Genomic DNA, 20,157 nt, shown 5'->3' with positions numbered 1-20,157 from the left:
CAGTAGTGATGTATGGAAGTGAGAGCTGGACCATAAAGAAGGCCAATCGCCGAAGAATTGATGCTTTTGAATTATGGTGCTGGAGGAGACTCTTGAGAGTCCCATGGACTGCAAGAAGATCAAACCTATCCATTCTGAAGGAAATCAGCCCTGAGTGCTCACTGGAAAGACAGATCCTGAAGCTGAGACTCCAATACTTTGGCCACCTCATGAGAAGAGAAGACTCCCTGGAAAAGACCCTGATGTTGGGAAAGATGGAGGGCACAAGGAGAAGGGGACGACATGGTCGGAAAGTGTTCTCGAAGCTACCAGCATGAGTTTGACCAAACTGCGGGAGGCAGTGGAAGACAGGAGTGCCTAGCGTGCTCTGGTCCAGGGGGTCATGAAGAGTCGGACACGACTAAACGATTAAACAACAACAACAACACACTAAATGATTGAGTTCTTACAAATGCAGAACATTGTGGGCCTGTGATGCAAATAAGGTCTGCGAACTTCAAAGCAATGCTGCCGAGTGGAAGCCAGGCATTTATAGTAAAGGTAAAGAACCCCTGGACAGTTAAGTCCAGCCAAAGTCGACTATGGAGTTGCAGCACTCATCTCGCTTTCAGACCAAGGGAGACAATGTTTATCTGCAGACAGCTTTCCAGGTCATGTGGCCAGCATGATTAACTGCTTCTGGCACAATGGAACACTGTGACGGAAACCAGAGCGCACAGAAATGCCATTTACCTTCCCACCGGAGCAGTACCTATTTATCTACTTGCACTGGCGTGCTTTCGAACTGCAAGGTTGGCAGGAGCTGGGACAGAGCAATGTGAGCTCACCCCGTCATGGGAATTCAAACCACCAACCTTCCGATCAGCAAGCCCAAGAGGCTCAGTGGTTTAGACCACAGCGCCACCCACGTTCCTAGGCATTTGTAGGAACAAGGGCTGAACCTACCAAGTCAAAGTCTCTCATTATAGGCCTTCACTAAATGTATGAGTATCGGGGTGGAGCTAGCCAAGTGCAACATTAGGGGCAGAGGGAGATCCCTTGGTCTTCTTTTGCATGCAAGTGTCTTACAGACAAATCATAGGTTCACTGAGTTTCTGTTACTGGGATTTGCAAGGGGGAGGGTTTATATCGCATCTGAGCCACCATTGGGCGATACCAACATTCTATCTGGATTGTTGAATGTGTGTTGTTTCCTAGGTCCCTGATTTGCCAGGCGCACCTGATAAGCTGATCAAAGTTTTATTGCAGGTGGTACATTTCTTTTGTTACCATTTGCAAGATTGGAAAATGCCCCAATCCCTCCTCTTTTAAATTTGAAGGCTTTCTTTGGTTGTGGAAGCTTTCTGGTTTTAAATTAAGCATTTGGGATTAAAAAAAGACTAGCAGACCACCTGATGGAAGCCTGTTTCTGAAAATATTTCTTCATATTAGATCTGAGAAGGTGTGTGTGTGGGGGGGTGTTTAATAACGTTGAACTTCCAAGTGTAATTCATCTTAGAATCCTAAAGGTGGCAGTATAATGCCAAGACTAACTCCTGGGACTTTTAAAGGGGAGGAAATTTTATTTAAAGATATAGCGTATGTGAAAAGGTTTATGCAGACGTAGAAGTGTAAACGCCTCGATAAATTATTGGTTAAAAATTAGAATGAAAAGGAATCACACATACAATATAAAGCAGATCCAACAAGCCTGATGCCTGCCTACCACTGGGCTAGAGTTTACTAGCTTCTCCAACCCTCTTTCCACCTCTGCAAACCTCTCTCACTTTCTTTTCTGAGTCACAACTGTCCTGTAAAAAAGTACAGGCAGTTCCTCCTCGAGATAAGCACACCTTTGCAGCTAAGTTCCCGCAACAATGTGTTTTGAACGTCATGCCTTTTATAAACGAAGGTTTTGTGCTTCGTGTATTTCAGATGCATCAACCCACACCTCAAATCTTTTGCATTGGGCATCTACACTTTAGCCATCCGAGTTCTTGGTAAGTATGAGTCAGACCCTGCGTCTCACTGGCATTTATTCATTTGTTGCATTTATCACTGTTGTTAATTTAATTTGCATGCCGCCCGTCACCCGCAGGCCTCAGGGCAATTCGCAACAGCACCCATTGGCATAGCTGTCAACGTTTCCCCCTTTTTAAGGGAAATTCCCTTATTCCGAATAGGATTCCTTGCAAGAAAAGGGAAAAGTTGACAGCTATGCCCATTGGAGGATTTGCAGTGCCACATCATGACTCTGGATTGGCATGAAGTCACCTTAGTGGCTGCGTGGGGTGGGAAGGGGGAAGCTCTAGGTGGGGGTCAATCTCAGGGTTGTGGGTTCAAGTGCCACATTGAGCAAAAGATTCCTGCATTGCAGGGGCTTGGATTTGATGATCCACACGGTCCCTTCCAACTCTCCAATTCTACAGATGACTCTATGAATGGCAGGGAAGTTTGATGGGCAGAGTGAGCAGGGACATGACCCCTAATATATATCTGTTTTTCTGTGTACAGCAGGAATCCCAGCTCCAGTGTACTTTGGAGTCTCAATAGACACAACATGCCTCAAATGGGGAAGCAAAAGGTGTGGAGGTCAGGGGGCTTGCAGGCTGTACGATTCGAATGCATTCAGGTAACTGCATTTGAGATTTCAGGTCTTCAGAATCTTCTCTTAAAGTAAAGGGACCCCTGACAATTAGGTCCAGTCATGACCGATTCTGGGGTTGTGGCACTCATCTCGCTTTATTGGCCGAGGGAGCCGGCCTACAGCTTCTGGGTCATGTGGCCAGCATGACTAAGCCGCTTCTGGTGAATCAGAGCAGCACACGGAAATGCTGTTTACCTTCCTGCCAGAGCTATTTATCTACTTGCACTTTGACGTGCTTTCGAACTGCTAGGTTGGCAGGAGCAGGGTCCGAGCAACGGGAGCTCACCCCATCGCGGGGATTCGAACCACCGACCTTCTGATCGGCAAGTCCTAGGCTTTGTGGTTTAAACCCACAGTTCCACCCGCGTCCTTTCAGAAACTTCTCTTAGTTTAGTAATAACTGGAGAACCTAGATCCTTTGGGAATCAGCCATCAGTCGGTTGCTGGTTGCCTCTGATGTTATAGAGGATGTGAATAAGCAAGAGGAGTCCCCTCTGGCTGCCATTGGCTTAGCTGCTCTGAAGTCACAGAAGGGCATGGCAGCCTACATCTAAGCCAGCTAAATGCTGATAGAGACCTGGAGGATGTTTGCCTCTAAATTCTAAGGTCAACAAGCAATTTCTGCTAAATTAAAGGTTGCCCACAGTTCATGGCCTTGCGTGGCGAGTTCCCGCCCCCCACCAAGGATAAATAAAGACACTGGACACCAGAATTAAGGTTAAATGGGCGAATTAGGCCACAACTTTATTGAATTCAGGAATGAGAGGCATTGGCTTAGGCATTGGTCCTATCGACTATCCGGCTCCAGCCCATTTGCTGAAGACCGGGAAGGGTTAACACCATAGAGGGGGAGTCTCCTGCTGAGGCACGTCAACTAGGAGCTCCCCCGGGTCACCGCTCGGGGGCGTGCCTTAGGCCCACACCTCCATAGGCTTCGGACAGGGCCACGCCCCCCGGAGTCCTTTATTGGACCGCCCTTCACTCTCTGGGGGGAGGTGATGGCGTTCCTCCCCCCCCACATCCTCTTAACCCCTTCTTACCAATGCCTAACCACCACACAAGTTCATGGCCTTACAAATAGCATGGGAAAGCCATTTAACAGGCAAGCATTTGCTTAATTCTATTGATGTGGAATATGTTCCATATTTCCTGGAGTGTGCCTGATGAAGCTGGTCTCTCAGCAGAGTTGATGGAAGGATGTGCTGTAAATGACCTTACAAGAAAAACAGAGTTAAATTCATGTTGATTCAGACCATATATAGAACAATGGAATTGTTTTATTGCATGTTTTCAACATGGGACTTTACTTCTGTAATTGGGTTTTTTCTACTTGTAAACTTCTCAGAAGCCCATTCTCATAATAATAAAAATAATGATCATAATCAATAATAATCACAATCAACAAAATATAACAATTATATTAAAATTAGTTTATAATTAATAAGTACAATAAAGAATAGCAATTTTATTACCATTAACTAATAATAAAGAATGCTTGTTAATTATGAATAATAATTAATAACAGCAGCAACAACAATACGTTATATTATATATTCAACTCGAACCAATGGTTTCAAGTTACAAGAAAGGAGATTCTGACTTAATATCAGGAAAAACTTTCTGACAGTAAGAGCTGTTTGACGGTACAGCTGACTCCCTTGGAAGCTGGTGATTCTGCTTTTTTGAAGGTTTTTAAGCGGAGGTTGGTTGGTCATCTCTCATGATGCTATAGCTGAGATTCCTGCATTGCAGAGGGTTGAATTAGAAGACCCCCAGGGTCCCTTCCAACTCTAGAGTTTTATGATTCTATGATTCTAATATTGCATCTGAGAATTAGCACTAAGGCAAATCCATATTTTATGGTAGTTCAGGTAATTATGAGTTTTGGCAACACAATCAAGCAAAGAAGCACCAGTGCAAGTAATGGATTCAAAATACTTCTTGCCTCACAGGTATATCTATCTGGGCTTGACTGTTGTTCTGGGCACCATGTCTACCTTCTTAAGTGTCGCTGTCTTGATCATCCTGAAGAAAAGATACACCCCACACAGTGAAACCATCCCAGCCATTGGAGAGCGAGAGAGCACCTCTGTTAAAAGCAGGAAAAGTGACTTCGTCAATAGTGACCACGTGATTCAGACAACCTACTGGCCAGAGAAAGAAACTCGACTTTAGGAAGACTTGGTGTATTTTTAAGCGGTCTCTCTTCCATCGTGGAAAATTCTGGCCTACGTTTCATTATAAGTTAACGTGTTTGAATGAGAGAGCTGGGTGGGCGGGCACAACTTTTTGCTAAATACAATAACCTTCCAAACACCTTTCTAGAACTTGTAGAGGCCTTTAAAAAATGCAATATTGCATTTGCCTTTCTCAAAATGCAGAACAAAACTCTTCCTTCTCCACATGAAACAAAAATATGGCTTGATGTATGCAGCATTCCTTGAGAGAATCTTCCGTTTGGAGTGGTTGTGGCTGGTTTGCCATCTCAGCATAACTGAGAAGCCATTGTGGCGTCGTAGCAATTGCTCCCAGTTATTATTATTATTATTATTATTCTGTTGATGTTTAGAGCAGGGACAAGAAACTTCCAGTGCTCCAGATGTTGTTGAACTACAACTACCATGATCCCTGGCCATTGACCATGGGGGTGATGGGAAGTGAAGTCCAACAATATCTGGCACGCTAAAGACTCCCCTGTTTTACAGGGCAAAATGTCAACTCCGAGGCACTCATAGGATGACGATTGCTCACCGCTACACTTAAAAGGTAGGGCAAGCATCTTAGAAGCCTTCTGCGTCTGAGTGAATTCAGCCTATGGTGGACTACTTAGCTGTCTAATCAATTTATTATTTTTTTGTTTGGTTTCCTATAGCACTCAGTATGGCGGCCAGGAGGGAGATGGGGAGGGGCAAGGCAGTGGGGAGGTCAGCGCAGTGCAAACACACTGACAGGAGCACTGGCTTGGCTCCACTGGGGTGTTTGCACCACAATAGAATCTCCGACACCTCTTTTTTTTAATATTTAAATAATATTTATTACCTTTTCCAACAGTTTAAACACTACAAAGAATAAAAACCATACAATACAACACAATACAATACAATACAAAAAGAAAAACAACTATACATTACACTAACAAAACACTAACATTAAACTAACAAAACAAAACAAACACAATTTAAAACACATCAAAAAGTTTCAATATCTTATCTTTCATTCCCTTATTTCCGTGACCTCCTCACACCTCCCTTTTTGTATTCCACTTCTATTAATTCTTTCAGCAATTCCTTTCCATCTTCCTCTATTTTTAATCCTATAATTATCTTAACACATTCTAACCTTATTTTCCCTTTAATACTCTATTAATCTATTTGTCCTTAATTCCTTATAACATTTCTACTAAAGCCATATAACTTCATTCCAACATTTTTCTAACATTCATTAATTTTACAGTATTTCCGTAAATAGTCTTTAAACTTTTTCCAGTCTTCTTCCACCGACTCTTCTCCCTGGTCTCGGATTCTGCCAGTCATTTTCGCCAATTCCATGTAGTCCATCAACTTCATCTGCCATTCTTCCCGGGTGGGTAGATTTTGTGTCTTCCAATATTTTGCGATGAGTATTCTTGCTGCTGTTGTTACATACATAAAAAATGTTCTATCCTTCTTTGGCACCAGTTGGCCGACCATGCCCAGGAGAAAGGCCTCTGGTTTCTTCAGGAAGGTATATTTAAATACCTTTTTCATTTCATTATTGTAATGGTTCTAAGGGGGTTGCTTGTGCGTAAGTTGCCGCCACTCCTGGCTAGGTTGCCTGATTGAACCCTTTCTCTCTGGACAGCCTTGCACTCGTGGCTGTCTCAGTCGCTGGCAGAATCCATCAGTGGGCGTTTCTTAAACTTCTTCCAGCAAAGAAGTTCTTTGACGCCAAGTCTCCTCCTACTCTCCCTGCGCGGAAGTCTTCTGCACAGGGAGGGTGTGGGCAGCGGAGTACCCGTGCTCTCCCCACTGGTCTCCGGTGAAGAGTCCTGGAGCCTTCTCTCCGATTCCCCCATCTGCCCCCCTTCACCCCTGGTGTTACGCTGATTTCCTTCCCCAGCAGATGGGCTGCCTCTCTCCCTGCTGGGACCCTCTCCGGCATCACTCTGGAGCCTTCCCTCCGCCTCTGGCTCCGATGGCAGTTCCCTGACAATTATAAATCATCTCCCAGAATGTCTTAATCCTTGGGCATGTCCACCAAAGGTGAAAGAATGTACCTTCAGTCTCGTTACATTTCCAACATTTATTATCGGGCAAATGGTAAATTTTTGCAAGCTTGACTGGTGTCATGTACCACCTGTAAATCATTTTCATTAAGTTTTCTCTTAGGGCATTACATGCCGTAAATTTCATACCTGTGGTCCATAACTGTTCCCAGTCAGCCATCATTATGTTATGTCCAACATCTTGTGCCCATTTAATCATAACTGATTTCACCATTTCATCCTGAGTGTTCCATCTCAGCAACAAGTTATACATTCTTGACAAATGCTTAGTTTTTGGATCAAACAATTCTGTTTCCAATTTTGATTTTTCCACCTGGAAGCCAACTTTTTTGTCCGAATTGTATGCCTCCATTATTTGGTAATAATGAAGCACATCTCCGACACCTCATAGCTCATCGTCCCACTAAGCTGCAGCAATTCCGCTGCCCAGAAGCTATCGTTGCAGCTCCACCCCACCTGATGAGCAGCTTCTGTGGAGAGGGTAGCTGCAATCTATCAACCCTTCTTCTGCAATAGGTCGTCATTGAAAAGATACCCCTCTTTGAAAAAAGAAGACTGGCGTTTTAATCCCAAGCCTATCTACTATTAAGTAAGGACCAACTTGCAAGTGAACATGGCTTGGTCAGGCTGATGAGGAAATAACTTCTGTGACTCTCCTACAGGCAGTTTGAAGGGCAGCTATTGTACTCCAGAAATTTGGAAGGGTTTGGGTGACTTTTTGGTGTGGTTTATTGGGGGATGGGGGTGTCGGCTGCTAACTAACAATGCAATTTCCAATCTGGGTTGTGTACAGTATATACTTTACTCCAAATACATAAATAAGCAACACAATTCTCTTTCAAAGTAACTCAGCTTTTTTCTAAGAAAAGTTGCGTTCTACAGCCTCTGTCAGTAACGCAAATTTGCACGTATTTTGCTATTATATATAAAGGATTGTACTTTCATAATTTGCAGTCTGATCCCATAATGTTTATTCATATGAAGGTCAGTGGGGCTTATTCGCAAGCAATTATTCATAGGATTGCTGCCTTAATCATTCTGAGGGACAGGAAGCCACTAGATCACTGAATCTTCTGATTGGGGGTAGGAAATGACTGAGAACATTTTGGTGGGTGGGGTGACCTGGGGTGCCCAATAAATCCCCCCCCCTTTTGTACATTTTTTTAAAAAAGCTTTGTAGTTGCTCCAAGCAGCTAGGATGCTTTTTATTTTTTTAAAAAAAATCCTAGAAAGTAAAGATAAACACAACCTCTTGCCTATTATTATTCATTTGTCTATCATACTAAGCAAGGTAAGTCAAGCCTACCAACTCCATAAGTCTCTAAAATTCTCAGAATTTTTTCCCAAAGCAGCCAAAATTTACCCTCCAACTTCACAGGGGACAAATGGTCCCATGAAAATTGAGCAGGAAATAATAAGGCTTCCACGATTCTTTGTAAACTAGTGGTGTTTATCAGATTTAGATAAATTCCAAGGTGCTGTGGGGCACCTCCGAGAGATTTTGGGCTTGTCAGAGGTGAAGTGGGATCTGGATGAGATAGCACACACTGAAATAGGGAGCCCTGAAGTGCTTCATGGCCCCTCAGTGATCCAGACATTTTTTTAAATGTTGCAGGCAAGTGTCTGCTCAAAGTGATTGTGGTTCTCTAAACGTACCATTGTGCCAAGGTGGAGTGATTGAAGGAAAGGAGAGTAAATGTCACAACGAGGAGAAAGTTGTAATCAGAGGGAATAATTTTACTTGGAAAGTGAATCCCTTTTAGTTCTTTCCAATCCCAAATCTATTTTAAAAGTGGCAATCACAAAAGCGCCTGGACTTATTTGTCTCAGCTCATACATTTCTTACTCGGGGCACCTCGTGTCTGTAATTTTCAGACCAGTTGCCCACAAAACCCATGAGAAGATGAAGGGCTTCCATCCTTTGTTCACCCTACAACTGCAATGGCTGTCCTTTGTCCAATACCACCTCAATATAGAAAAGTTATCCATATTTCCTTTTGTTTTTTTAAAGAAACTTTACAGTTGCCCTGCACAAAAACCGCTATTTGCATATAAATTGGCAGGCTTTATCCACTCTGGAGGTGGTAGTATGCCTGAGAATTTCATCCACTTCTGTCTAAAGGAAGGGGGAGTTATAGCCATTTTCAGATTTCCCAATTGTAAATGGGGTGTGTGTGAAATGGTGGACTCAGTGATGGCTGCCCTTGTGCGGAAACCGCTGCAAGCTATCCTTGGGAAATCTGACAGGATATATGCCTTTAGAAGCTGTGACCTTGTCTGCAAATTTCATCAAATTCTGCCATCCCAAAATAAAGTTACAGACAATTCATATTTTGGAGGTGGAGGCACATTTTAGTGGTGTCCAGAACAAAAGCCCCTGCAACTATATGCTTTCAGTTTGGCAGGCTTTATGTACCCTGGATGGGCTAGTATCTCTGAAAATTCAATCCATTTCTGTTCACCTGTAATTTCTCAATAGTGAAGGGGGACCGGACAGACCCCAAGCTGAATCAGGCAGCCTACGAAGTGCCTTGGGCCAAGATGGACTGTTTCATGAAGTGCCAAACTGGGATCCAAACAAAATTTTGTAGTTGGTGCACACCACTTTTGGAAACCCTAATTTTGCTTATGGAATATGAGGAATTGTTACGGTTGTCAGTACCAATTCTTGCACTTTGGAACCATGACATAAGAATGCACACAGATCTGGCCACATAATTCCACATCTTGGGGTTTTTTTTGTATACAGTTTCTAGCTATGATGTAATAAGTGATTTTGAAAAAATCATTTGGAAACAAATTAAAATATATTCTAAGAGCAATGCCTATGATTTTCTTTTTCTTTCAATTCGCGTGTTTCATTTTTATTAATTTTTGCATTAATATACACAGAAATGTCTGTTTATATTTGCAGTTCACCTTTCCCTAAAATTTGTAAAATCTCCTTTGCCAAATACAATCTCCTTTGAACAGCTGGATGGAAAATTAATAATAATAATAATAATAATAATAATAATAATAATAATAATAATATACCCTGCCCACCAGAGGACAGGATCACACTTAAAAACGACCTTGACAGATTTGAGAAGTGGGCCAAAACAAACAAGATGAATTTTAACAGGGAGAAATGTAAAGTATTGCACTTGGGCAAAAAAAATGAGAGGCACAATTACAAGATGGGTGACACCTGGCTTGAGAGCAGTACATGTGAAAAGGATCTAGGAGTCTTGGTTGACCACAAACTTGACATGAGCCAACAGTGTGACGCGGCAGCTAAAAAAGCCAATGCAATTCTGGGCTGCATCAATAGGAGTATTGCATCTAGATCAAGGGAAGTAATAGTGCCACTGTATTCTGCTCTGGTCAGACCCCACCTGGAGTACTGTGTCCAGTTCTGGGCACCACAGTTCAAGAAGGACACAGACAAACTGGAACGTGTCCAGAGGAGGGCAACCAAAATGGTCAAAGGCCTGGAAACGATGCCTTATGAAGATCGGCTAAGGGAGCTGGGCATGTTTAGCCTGGAGAAGAGGAGGTTAAGGGGTGATATGATAGCCATGTTCAAATATATAAAAGGATGTCACATAGAGGAGGGAGAAAGGTTGTTTTCTGCTGCTCCAGAGAAGCGGACACGGAGCAATGGTTCCAAACTACAAGAAAAAAGATTCCACCTAAACATTAGGAAGAACTTCCTGACAGTAAGAGCTGTTCGACAGTGGAATTTGCTGCCAAGGAGTGTGGTGGAGTCTCCTTCTTTGGAGGTCTTTAAGCAGAGGCTTGACAACCATATGTCAGGAGTGCTCTGATGGTGTTTCCTGCTTGGCAGGGGGTTGGACTCGATGGCCCTTGTGGTCTCTTCCAACTCTATGATTCTATGATTCTATGATTCTATGATCTGCCCAGCTACTCTGGGCGGCTCCCAACAGAATATTAAAAACACAATGAAACATCAAACATTAAAAACTTCCCTAAAATGGTAGAGTGATTTGATGGCATTGAAAAGATTGGAACTGAGCTTGAATCAAGCCATTTCATAGGAGCTTGTCATATCCAGTTAGGCTAACACTCTACCCTAAGTATTTTCTACAACTTTGACAGGCAGTGCAAGATCTTTCCAATCACCTGCTGAGGGCTATATTTGCTTAGGGTAAGTAGTTGGGGGCACATATTGGAAGAGAGCAGAGCCTATGCATACAGCCCTCATCTGTGTACATTTAAAGCAGTATCATACCACTTTAAACAATCATGACTTCCTGCAAAGAATCCTCGGATCTGTGGCTTTTTTAAAGGTGTTGAGAGTACAGAGGTACAGAGCTACAGTTCCCAGAGTTCCAAGGCAAGAAGAATTGCAGCTCTATGGAGGGAATAGGGATCTCCTAACAACTCTCAGCTTTAAATGTACTATTATTGTTATAAGTTTGGTGCCATCTGCAAATTTGATGACTTAATTAGTCTTTAGATTTGCAATTTGAACTCTCAGCTTTAAAGGTAATAATAATCTATCAGTACTATTATTAAGGGATGTGGGTGGCGCTGTGGGTTAAACCACAGAGCCTAGGACTTGCCGATCAGAAGGTCGGCGATTCGAATCCCCACGATGGGGTGAGCTCCCGTTGCTCGGTCCCTGCTCCTGCCAACCTAGCAGTTTGAAAGCATGCCAGTGCAAGTAGATAAATAGGTACCGCTCTGGCGGGAAGGTAAACGGTGTTTCTGTGCACTGCTCTGGTTTTGCCAGAAGCGGCTTAGTCATGCTGGCCACATGACCCAGAAGCTGTATGCCGGCTCCCTCGTCCAATAAAGCGAGATGAGTGCCGCAACCCCAAAGTCGGTCACAACTGGACCTAACAGTCAGGGGTCCCTTTACCTTTATTCCTATGATTAGCTTGGTGTCATCTGCAATTTGATGACTTAATTAGTCATCAAACCTGCAACTTAAAAAGATTTGCGAGCCAATGTAGAGAACTGAACGTAAGGCTGGAAAAATGAGAAACCAAAATTCCCCCATCCCTAATAAAAGATTTTGTTATGTACTGAGTCGAATAGGATCCAAACTGCAGCAGTCTGATTGGTCCTAGAACAATAGGATCCAAAAGGCAGCAGTCTGATTGGTCCTAGAACAATAGGATTCAGAATGCAGCAGTCTGATTGGTCCTAGAACAATGCAGCAGTATGATTGGTTGGCAGGAACCACCCAATCATGCTCCAGATTGAAGTGAATCCACAACCTGATTGGTTTACAGTACAATTCCGGAATTAGCCAATCATGTGCAGCCCATTGTGTAAATAATGTATATAAGGCAGATACTTTGAGGGGACTTTCATTCATTCCTCCTCACCACTATGAGCTGAATAAAGAGCATGAAATCACTTTGCGACTCCGAGTATATTTCACTGGCGACGAAGGTGGGATCCCGCTGAGCTGACTGCCACACACAGCACCGCAGCACCGCCACCTGCCGCACCGCTGCCTCGCACCGTGTATCCAGGCTTCAGCTCCGGGACACAAGGAACTCAGAATGGCAACTGACAGCAACTTCTCGCCGTTCAACCCAGCATCTGGAGACTGGGAAGCGTACGCCTCCCGTTTCACCTTCCTCCTAGAAGCCAAAGGGGTCACCGATGATGAAGACGCCAAGAAGAGGGCAATATTCTTCAGCGTCTGCGGAGAGGAGACATTTGAAATCGCCCGGGCTCTCCTTGCGCCTGAAGACGTTGCTACTGTTCCATACAAAACAATAATGGAACAGCTGAAGGGGCACTTTTCGCCACAGCCCTCAGTGGTGGCTCGTCGAAATGCCTTCTACGCAAAGCGGCAAGCCCCTGGGGAAACCATAACTGGGTTTGTGACCTCTCTCCGCCAAGCCGCCCGGTTCTGCAACTTCTCAGAGCTGGAGAACATGCTTCGTGACCGCCTCGTCGGTGGCCTGAGGGATGAGAAGCTGCAACGACGCCTCTACGCTAAGAAGAACCTAACGTTCCAGGTCGCTCTGGAGGAGGCCCTGGCAACGGAAGCTGCCGAGAGGTCGACACAAGAGGCACGGCCGAGCCAGCCGTCCCAACCGAGGGTCCACCATGAAGACCTCACCGACGACTCAGGATCTGACAGGGAGGAGGTGCACCGAGTACAGCAGCGCACTCAAGCAGCCCACATACCACAGCTGCCTCGACGAGAAGGAGGGAACTGCGCAAGCTGTGGAGAAAGTCATGAGAGGAGGACCTGCCGTTTCCGCAATGCAGAGTGCAGACAGTGCAGAAAATCGGGACACATCGCCCGGGTGTGTCGGGCTCGGCCCACCCGACACCAGGCATCAGACGACCAATCCAAGAACCCCAGGTCCCGGGGCCCAACGCACCAAGGCAACTCGACAGAGCTCACGGACTTCCAGGTATACCAGTTGCCCCACCCCAACATAGAGAAAATTTATGTAGAGGTACAGATAGAGGGGGCCCCATGCCGCATGGAGCTTGACACGGGTTCAACTCTATCCATAATCTCGGCAAGGACCTTAAGGAAACTGTGTCCTACTGGGGGTCCCAAACTCAGGCCGGCCCCATTCACCCTCCGGGACTTCCAGAAACGTAAGGTCCCCACAATGGGGGTGGGGACCTTCAGGGTGCAATACCGAGGGCGGACGCGGCAACTGGACTTGCTTGTGGTCAAGGGCCCCTACATTAGCTTACTGGGATTGGCATGGTTTGGACCACTGGGGCTAGCTGTCACCGGGGTGAACCACACTAGCTTACAAGTGGACGTGGACGCCATATGCAAGGAATTTCCGGGGGTTTTCGATGGGAAATTGGGACAGTATACGGGCCCCCCCATTGCTCTACAGCTTGACCCCGCAGTACGACCAGTCAGGCTCAAGGCCCGCCGGGTCCCGTTCGCTCTGAAACCCCGTATAGACGAGGAATTGGACCGGCTCGTGGAGCAAGGAGTGCTGGAACCGGTACCTAATGCCCCCTGGGAAACCCCAATCGTCACACCTGTCAAGCCTAATGGCTCAGTCCGCATCTGCGCAGACTACAAATGTACCATAAACAAGGCCCTCACGGCCCATGCATACCCAGTGCCAGTGGTCAGCCATGTCCTTGCCACCCTGGCTGGGTCGAAAATTTTTGGCAAGCTGGACTTGGCCCAAGCATATCAACAGCTGCCAGTAGATGAGGCAACAGCAGAGGCACAGACGATTGTGACGCACAGAGGAGCATTCAGGGTAAAGCGGCTGCAATTCGGTGTCAGCGTGGCACCAGGCATATTCCAGAATCTAATGGACTCTCTCCTTAAAGGGATTCCTGGCGTCACCCCCTTCTTCGATGATGTGTTGATTGCCGGGCCCACACCAGAGGAGTTTGAGGACCGCCTCCGCACCGTTCTGCACCGTTTCCAGACAGCGGGTCTCAAGGTAAAGCGGGAAAAATGTCTACTAGGAGTGCCCCAGGTGGACTTTCTGGGATTCATGGTGGACGCAGAAGGGGTCCACCCGACTGGGGACAAGGTACGGGCCATTTGTGATGCCCCAGCGCCCAGGAACAAGACTGAACTTCAGGCCTTCTTGGGACTATTGAACTTTTACCATTCCTTCCTTCCCCACAAGGCGGCGGTAGCGGAGCCCCTACACAGACTCCTGGACAAGCGGGCCCCTTGGGTGTGGGGCCATCGCCAGGAGGCCGCATTCCAGGCAGTCAAGGACTTGCTTGTCTCAAACTCGGTCTTGGCACACTTCGACGAGAGGCTGCCGGTGGTGCTAGCATGCGACGCCTCACCCTATGGCATTGGCGCTGTCCTGGGACACCAACTCCCAGATGGAAGAGAGGTACCGGTGGCATACTTTTCCCAGACACTCAACGCAACCGAGCGGAACTACTCACAAATCGACAAGGAGGGCCTGGCAATCGTGAAGGGAGTAAAAAAATTCCATGATTTCTTGTATGGGCGGCCCTTCACCATGGTGACTGACCACAAACCGTTGCTTGGCTTGTTTGCCCCCGAAAAGCAGACCCCCCAAGTGCTGTCTCCTCGTGTCCTCAGGTGGTCAATTTTCCTTGCCAGCTACCAGTATGCACTGATTCACCGCCCTGGGAAGGCGATGGGCCATGCGGACGCCCTCAGCAGGCTACCACTACCAGAAACAGGCCCCGACCCGGCACCTGCACAAGAGGTTATGAGCCTGGAGCTGCTTCCCGACCGCCCCATTCAGGCACAAGAAGTTGCACACCATTCCAAGAAAGATAGGGTCATCTCCCGGGTCCTGGACTGGGTGTGGAGGGGATGGCCCAGCAGCAGCCCCGGGCCAGAATTCGCCAGCTACACAACCCGCAAACATGAACTGTCGGCCCACAAGGGGTGCCTGTTATGGGGAAGCAGGGTCGTTGTTCCCCAGCCCCTCCGCAAAAGGGTCCTCACAGCCCTACACGAGACACACCCAGGGGTAGTAAGAATGAAGGCCCTTGCCAGGAGTTATGTGTGGTGGCCGGGGATCGACGGAGAGATAGAGGCCTGGGTCAAACACTGCCAGGCCTGCCAAGAATCCCGCCCAGATCCCCCAAGGGCCCCAGTCCAGTCCTGGGAGTCTGCCCGAGCACCATGGTCACGCCTGCATGTGGACTTCGCTGGCCCCTTTCAGGGGAAAACATTCTTCATAGTGGTGGACTCCTACACCAAATGGCTGGAAGTCGCACTGGTACCATCCACTTCTACATCCGCAGCCATCCGGGTACTACGCAGGCTGTTTGCAACGCACGGGCTCCCTGACACTCTCGTCTCAGACAACGGGACTGCATTTACGTCAGGAGAATTCCAAACCTTCACAGCGCAGAACGCCATCCGCCACATCCGTTCGGCGCCATTCCACCCTGCCACCAATGGCCAAGCAGAACGCATGGTGCGGACCACCAAGGACACCCTTCGCCGCATGACGCAAGGGGATTGGGAGTACCGCCTTGCCACATTCCTTCTAGCACAGCACAGCACCCCCAGCTCAACGACTGGCCGGAGCCCCGCTGAACTACTAATGGGTCGGCGCCTTGCAATCAGATTGGACCGCCTTCACCCCGATAGAGCTCAGGATGAGGTAGGGGTGGGGGAAGGCAGGAACCCCCGGACCTTCGAGGCCCAGGACCCAGTGTACGCAAAGAATTTTGGGGCAGGCCCTGCATGGGTACCCACCACAGTCACCAGGGTCACTGGCCCCGTGTCGTACGAGGTGCTAACGGATGGGGGGCAATGCTGGCGCCGCCACTGTGACCAGATACGGCGACGATTCCCGGGAGAAAACCAGGAGGAGGAGGACAGGTCAGAGGAGTCCCAGGGGAACAGTGGGGCAGTGAGGCCCATAGAGCAGCAGGGGCCAGCAGGAGAGGCAGAACCAGTAAATACAGAGAGGTCCCGGGAGGCCGAAAGGACACCGGAACCAGAACCACGACTGAGCGAGCCGGTTGCGCCAGACCAAACAGCCCCATCACAGCCAGCATCCTTGGAACACGAGCCAGAACCAGAACCCCGGACCAGGGAACACCCCAGGCCGCAACGCACACGTAGGCCGCCAGCGTACCTTGAGGACTATGAATGCGACCTCCCGGGCAGGACTGGAACTTAGAGGGGAGGGGTGTTATGTACTGAGTCGAATAGGATCCAAACTGCAGCAGTCTGATTGGTCCTAGAACAATAGGATCCAAAAGGCAGCAGTCTGATTGGTCCTAGAACAATAGGATTCAGAATGCAGCAGTCTGATTGGTCCTAGAACAATGCAGCAGTATGATTGGTTGGCAGGAACCACCCAATCATGCTCCAGATTGAAGTGAATCCACAACCTGATTGGTTTACAGTACAATTCCGGAATTAGCCAATCATGTGCAGCCCATTGTGTAAATAATGTATATAAGGCAGATACTTTGAGGGGACTTTCATTCATTCCTCCTCACCACTATGAGCTGAATAAAGAGCATGAAATCACTTTGCGACTCCGAGTATATTTCAGATTTGCTCGTATATATCTGGCCTGTCGTCTAATTTGCCAGCCAGCTTATTGAGACTGAAATTCCTCCAAGGTGAAAAATAGCCCACTCTGCAGCTGAAGGAAGACTATCCAGGTAATCCCGAACACTTGCAGATTCTGGCACGACACAGTCCTGGGCTTCGGGTCCCAACCTCGTACAAGTTTAATCTCAGCCTACCCCCAGCCTCAGTCAGGGCAGCAGACATTGGCAGCCTTCCCAGTTCAGAATGCCAGGCATTAATTTACCCCCTGTTTCCAGGCCAAAGGGGTCTGGCTACCTTCCCAGTCTTCTGCTTAGAAAAAGTTCAGCTAATCCAAAAGCAACGAAACAGCTTCAGATTTTTTTGGGGGGCGTGTTTGGTGAAAACAAGTGCTTTGCTCTCATTTGAGGGCCTCTGTATATACACACACGGCCGGGTGTTGCCTGCCCCCCCCCCATCGCCACCACTACCACCACAGAAAAACGCAAAAGGTAAAACTGATTTTGAGGTCTCTGCTCAAAACCTTCCTCCCCCTCTTCCCCCAAACACCCTCCTTTGGCACCTCCTCTTCCTCCCACTGGTTACAGAAGAAGTAAGGGGCCATTAGGTTGCACTCCGTATTTGCCCTTGCATAAAATAATTGCTTTTCTTCTCATTTCATAACACACAAAACAGCAGCGTTCAGGACAAGGGACGACAGCTAAATATTTGCCTGCTGGCCTTGAGTCTTAAACTGCAAAAGGCCTTTGAATTGGGAGGAAGTCCCATCCTTTATATATTTTTGATAGAAGTGTGTGTGTGTGTGAGAGAGAGAGAGAGAGAGAGAGAGAGAGAGAGAGAGAGAGAGAGAGAGAGTGTTTCAGGGTGGTAATGCCCTACTTTACAAAGGACTGTCCTTTATTTGAATGAGTCATCTGTCTGAAGAGTTGTCTGGTCCAAGTCCAGTTTCAAGATCAGGACCATCAGAAGGGAGAGCAGCTGGGGCCTTGAAGTTGCCCATCATCCCACCATCAACAGTTGGCACCTGGACATCAGATTGAGCCACCTGGTCACAAGCTTCTCTACTCTGGTGAGATGCATTTCTATTTCAATCTTGCTTATTCTTTCAAAATGCACATTGATACCTAGCGTTTAGCACCTGCAGGGCTTATGCCCATCCTTCTCTTACGCTCACTGTCCTCTTTCTTGGTGATGCCTCTTTTCTGGTGAAGCGTTCAGCAGCAGCCCTAGAAAGAAGACGCATTGTTGTCTCTGATGCACATTCACAAACATGCATGCGCAGGAACGCTAAAGCAACATGTGCCTTGTACACTAAGTCAGTGTGGTGCATTGCTGCTTGCCATTTTGCACACAGCAAGTGCTGGGGTATGTTTTGAACCATGGTAGCCGTTTGTCTGACACGCATAATTTCCGTTAGATTCCTTGGCTTTTCTGTCCATGGAAAACGGGATATTGCAAATAAGCGAACCAACAGGGTAGAGCCTTCAGCAATGCAGGATAGAAGGTGGGTCTCCCTGGCAGTGATCAGTTGCACGAGAGCAAGTTTGTGACAAGCATGGATCTAATCTTCTTCTGCAAAATGGAGGGGATGTTGACATTGTCAGTGATCTATAGTATTTGGATTCGAGCACCATTAACCTTGTAAACTGGGGCCAGTCTGGGATGCGTTTGCCACAGAAGTGGAGCAAAAAGAAGTGGACAATAAGAAGTTTATTATGGCCACAAGAAAATAACTATGGGTGCTACCAGACGGCGGCTATTTTCTGGTGGGATTCAATTCCATAGAGGCAAACCCAAACACCCTTAACAAACTACAATTCCCAGCATTCTCTGGTGGAAAGCACGACTGTTTAAGTGGCACCATACTGCTTTAGGTGTAAGGTGAAAGTGGCCTCAGACACCCATTAAGCTTTGGAAGCAAAGAAAGATGGAAAGACCACCTGAGACCTTTGCTTGATTGATACCCCCAACCCATTGTCCTGCTTGGCTTTCAGTTTCTATATGCAAACTGACCCCATTCAGGAGTAGGCTATGGATACCACATTTTTCAGTGGCACAGCAACATATCTGGGATCCTTCTGTGTCATCAGAAGCTCCTCTGTTCTGAAACTGCTTTTCTCAGTTTCCTTCAGTTTTCCATGTGTGAGTTAAAGTTTTCAGTCAGCTTGCTTTCCCTTTGTTTAGGGATTAGTTCCAGAAGGATTTTAAGAATGGCCTAAATAAAGGAGCCAAGTTGCTCACTGCGGCGCTCTCTCGATGCCTGGCTAGAGACTGCAGTCGTGAACGTGATCGGCTTCCAAGCCCGCTGAAGTATGCGTGGGGGAACTGCTGGCTCTGGTGACCTCTCTCAGTAGGGCTGCGCTGCCACCTTCTGGCTGGAGGATTGTACTAATCACAGAAGTTCTAAAAGGGTGATTCGTGGTCTAGTTGGAACAGGGCTATTCTGCTACAGTGAGGCACTAGGCAGCATGATCCTTATGCAAGTCCTGCTGAATTCAGTGGTGACAGCTGCCAAGTAAGTGTGCACACGATTATGCTGTAGTTATCAGGGTGAGCTCTTGAAGAGCTCCAGCTCTGGATTTTCCTGCATTGAGCTGGGGGGGGGGGGAGAGAGTTGGACCAGGTGGACCAACTCTACAATTCTCCCATTTCTTGTTTTATTTTAGCAAGTGACTCCAAAACATAGCTGTCAACTTACAGATTTGAAAATAAGGTACCAGCAGCTTCAAAAATAAGGGATCGGCAGCCAAAATAAGGATCAACAATTACTTTGATAAAATACATATTTTGTTGCATGCAAATGGCTTTAGATACCTATTAGGTCCTATAAATTACCATATAGCATATATTCAACACAAAAAACAGCAACAATTTGTTGTTGACAAAGCACAGCTGGACGTAGTAAGGGCCCCATTACCTTCAGTAGCTTATTTAAGGGACATCATCAATAAGGGACAGCAGCAGGACATGGCCCTGGGATAAGGGTCTGTCCCGCCAAATAAGGGACATTTGACAGCTATGCTCCAAAATGACTCCCTCTCCCCTCCCAAATAGGAACTGTGACTGACCAAACCAGGACTTTCCCAATAAATAGTTATTTGGGGCAAAATATTTAATAGGGGAGGTAGGGAACTTTTTTCAAACCAAGCACTACGTACCAGGGATGGGTGCACCCAGTGGCAAAAGTCGGTGGAGCAACAGATACAGATTTTACCTCTGTACAGTAGGGTAGTTCTATAGTGAAGCAGCCCTCTGTCATCCAGCAATAAAGCAATGAACAGGGTGGTG

General features: G+C 46.9%; 1 protein-coding gene across 2 annotated transcripts in view; it reads left to right on the top strand.

Annotated features, from left to right (window-relative positions):
- The window catches only part of LOC309351818 (solute carrier organic anion transporter family member 1C1-like), a 28,918-nt gene extending 23,877 nt beyond the window's left edge, over positions 1 to 5,041 (top strand). For both annotated transcript variants that reach the window (XM_081879852.1, XM_081879851.1), the window contains exons 13-15: positions 1,915 to 1,979; positions 2,494 to 2,611; positions 4,579 to 5,041. In XM_081879852.1, the coding sequence (XP_081735978.1) occupies positions 1,915 to 1,979; positions 2,494 to 2,611; positions 4,579 to 4,801 (406 nt within the window). In that variant the 3' untranslated portion in view covers positions 4,802 to 5,041. The remainder of the gene's footprint in view (positions 1 to 1,914; positions 1,980 to 2,493; positions 2,612 to 4,578) is intronic.
- Positions 5,042 to 20,157: the final 15,116 nt, after the last annotated feature.

This window comes from Podarcis erhardii, assembly GCF_964252035.2.
Source record: "Podarcis erhardii genome assembly, chromosome: 10".
NCBI lineage: Eukaryota > Metazoa > Chordata > Lepidosauria > Squamata > Lacertidae > Podarcis > Podarcis erhardii.
This window is presented reverse-complemented; position numbering and strand designations above follow the sequence as displayed.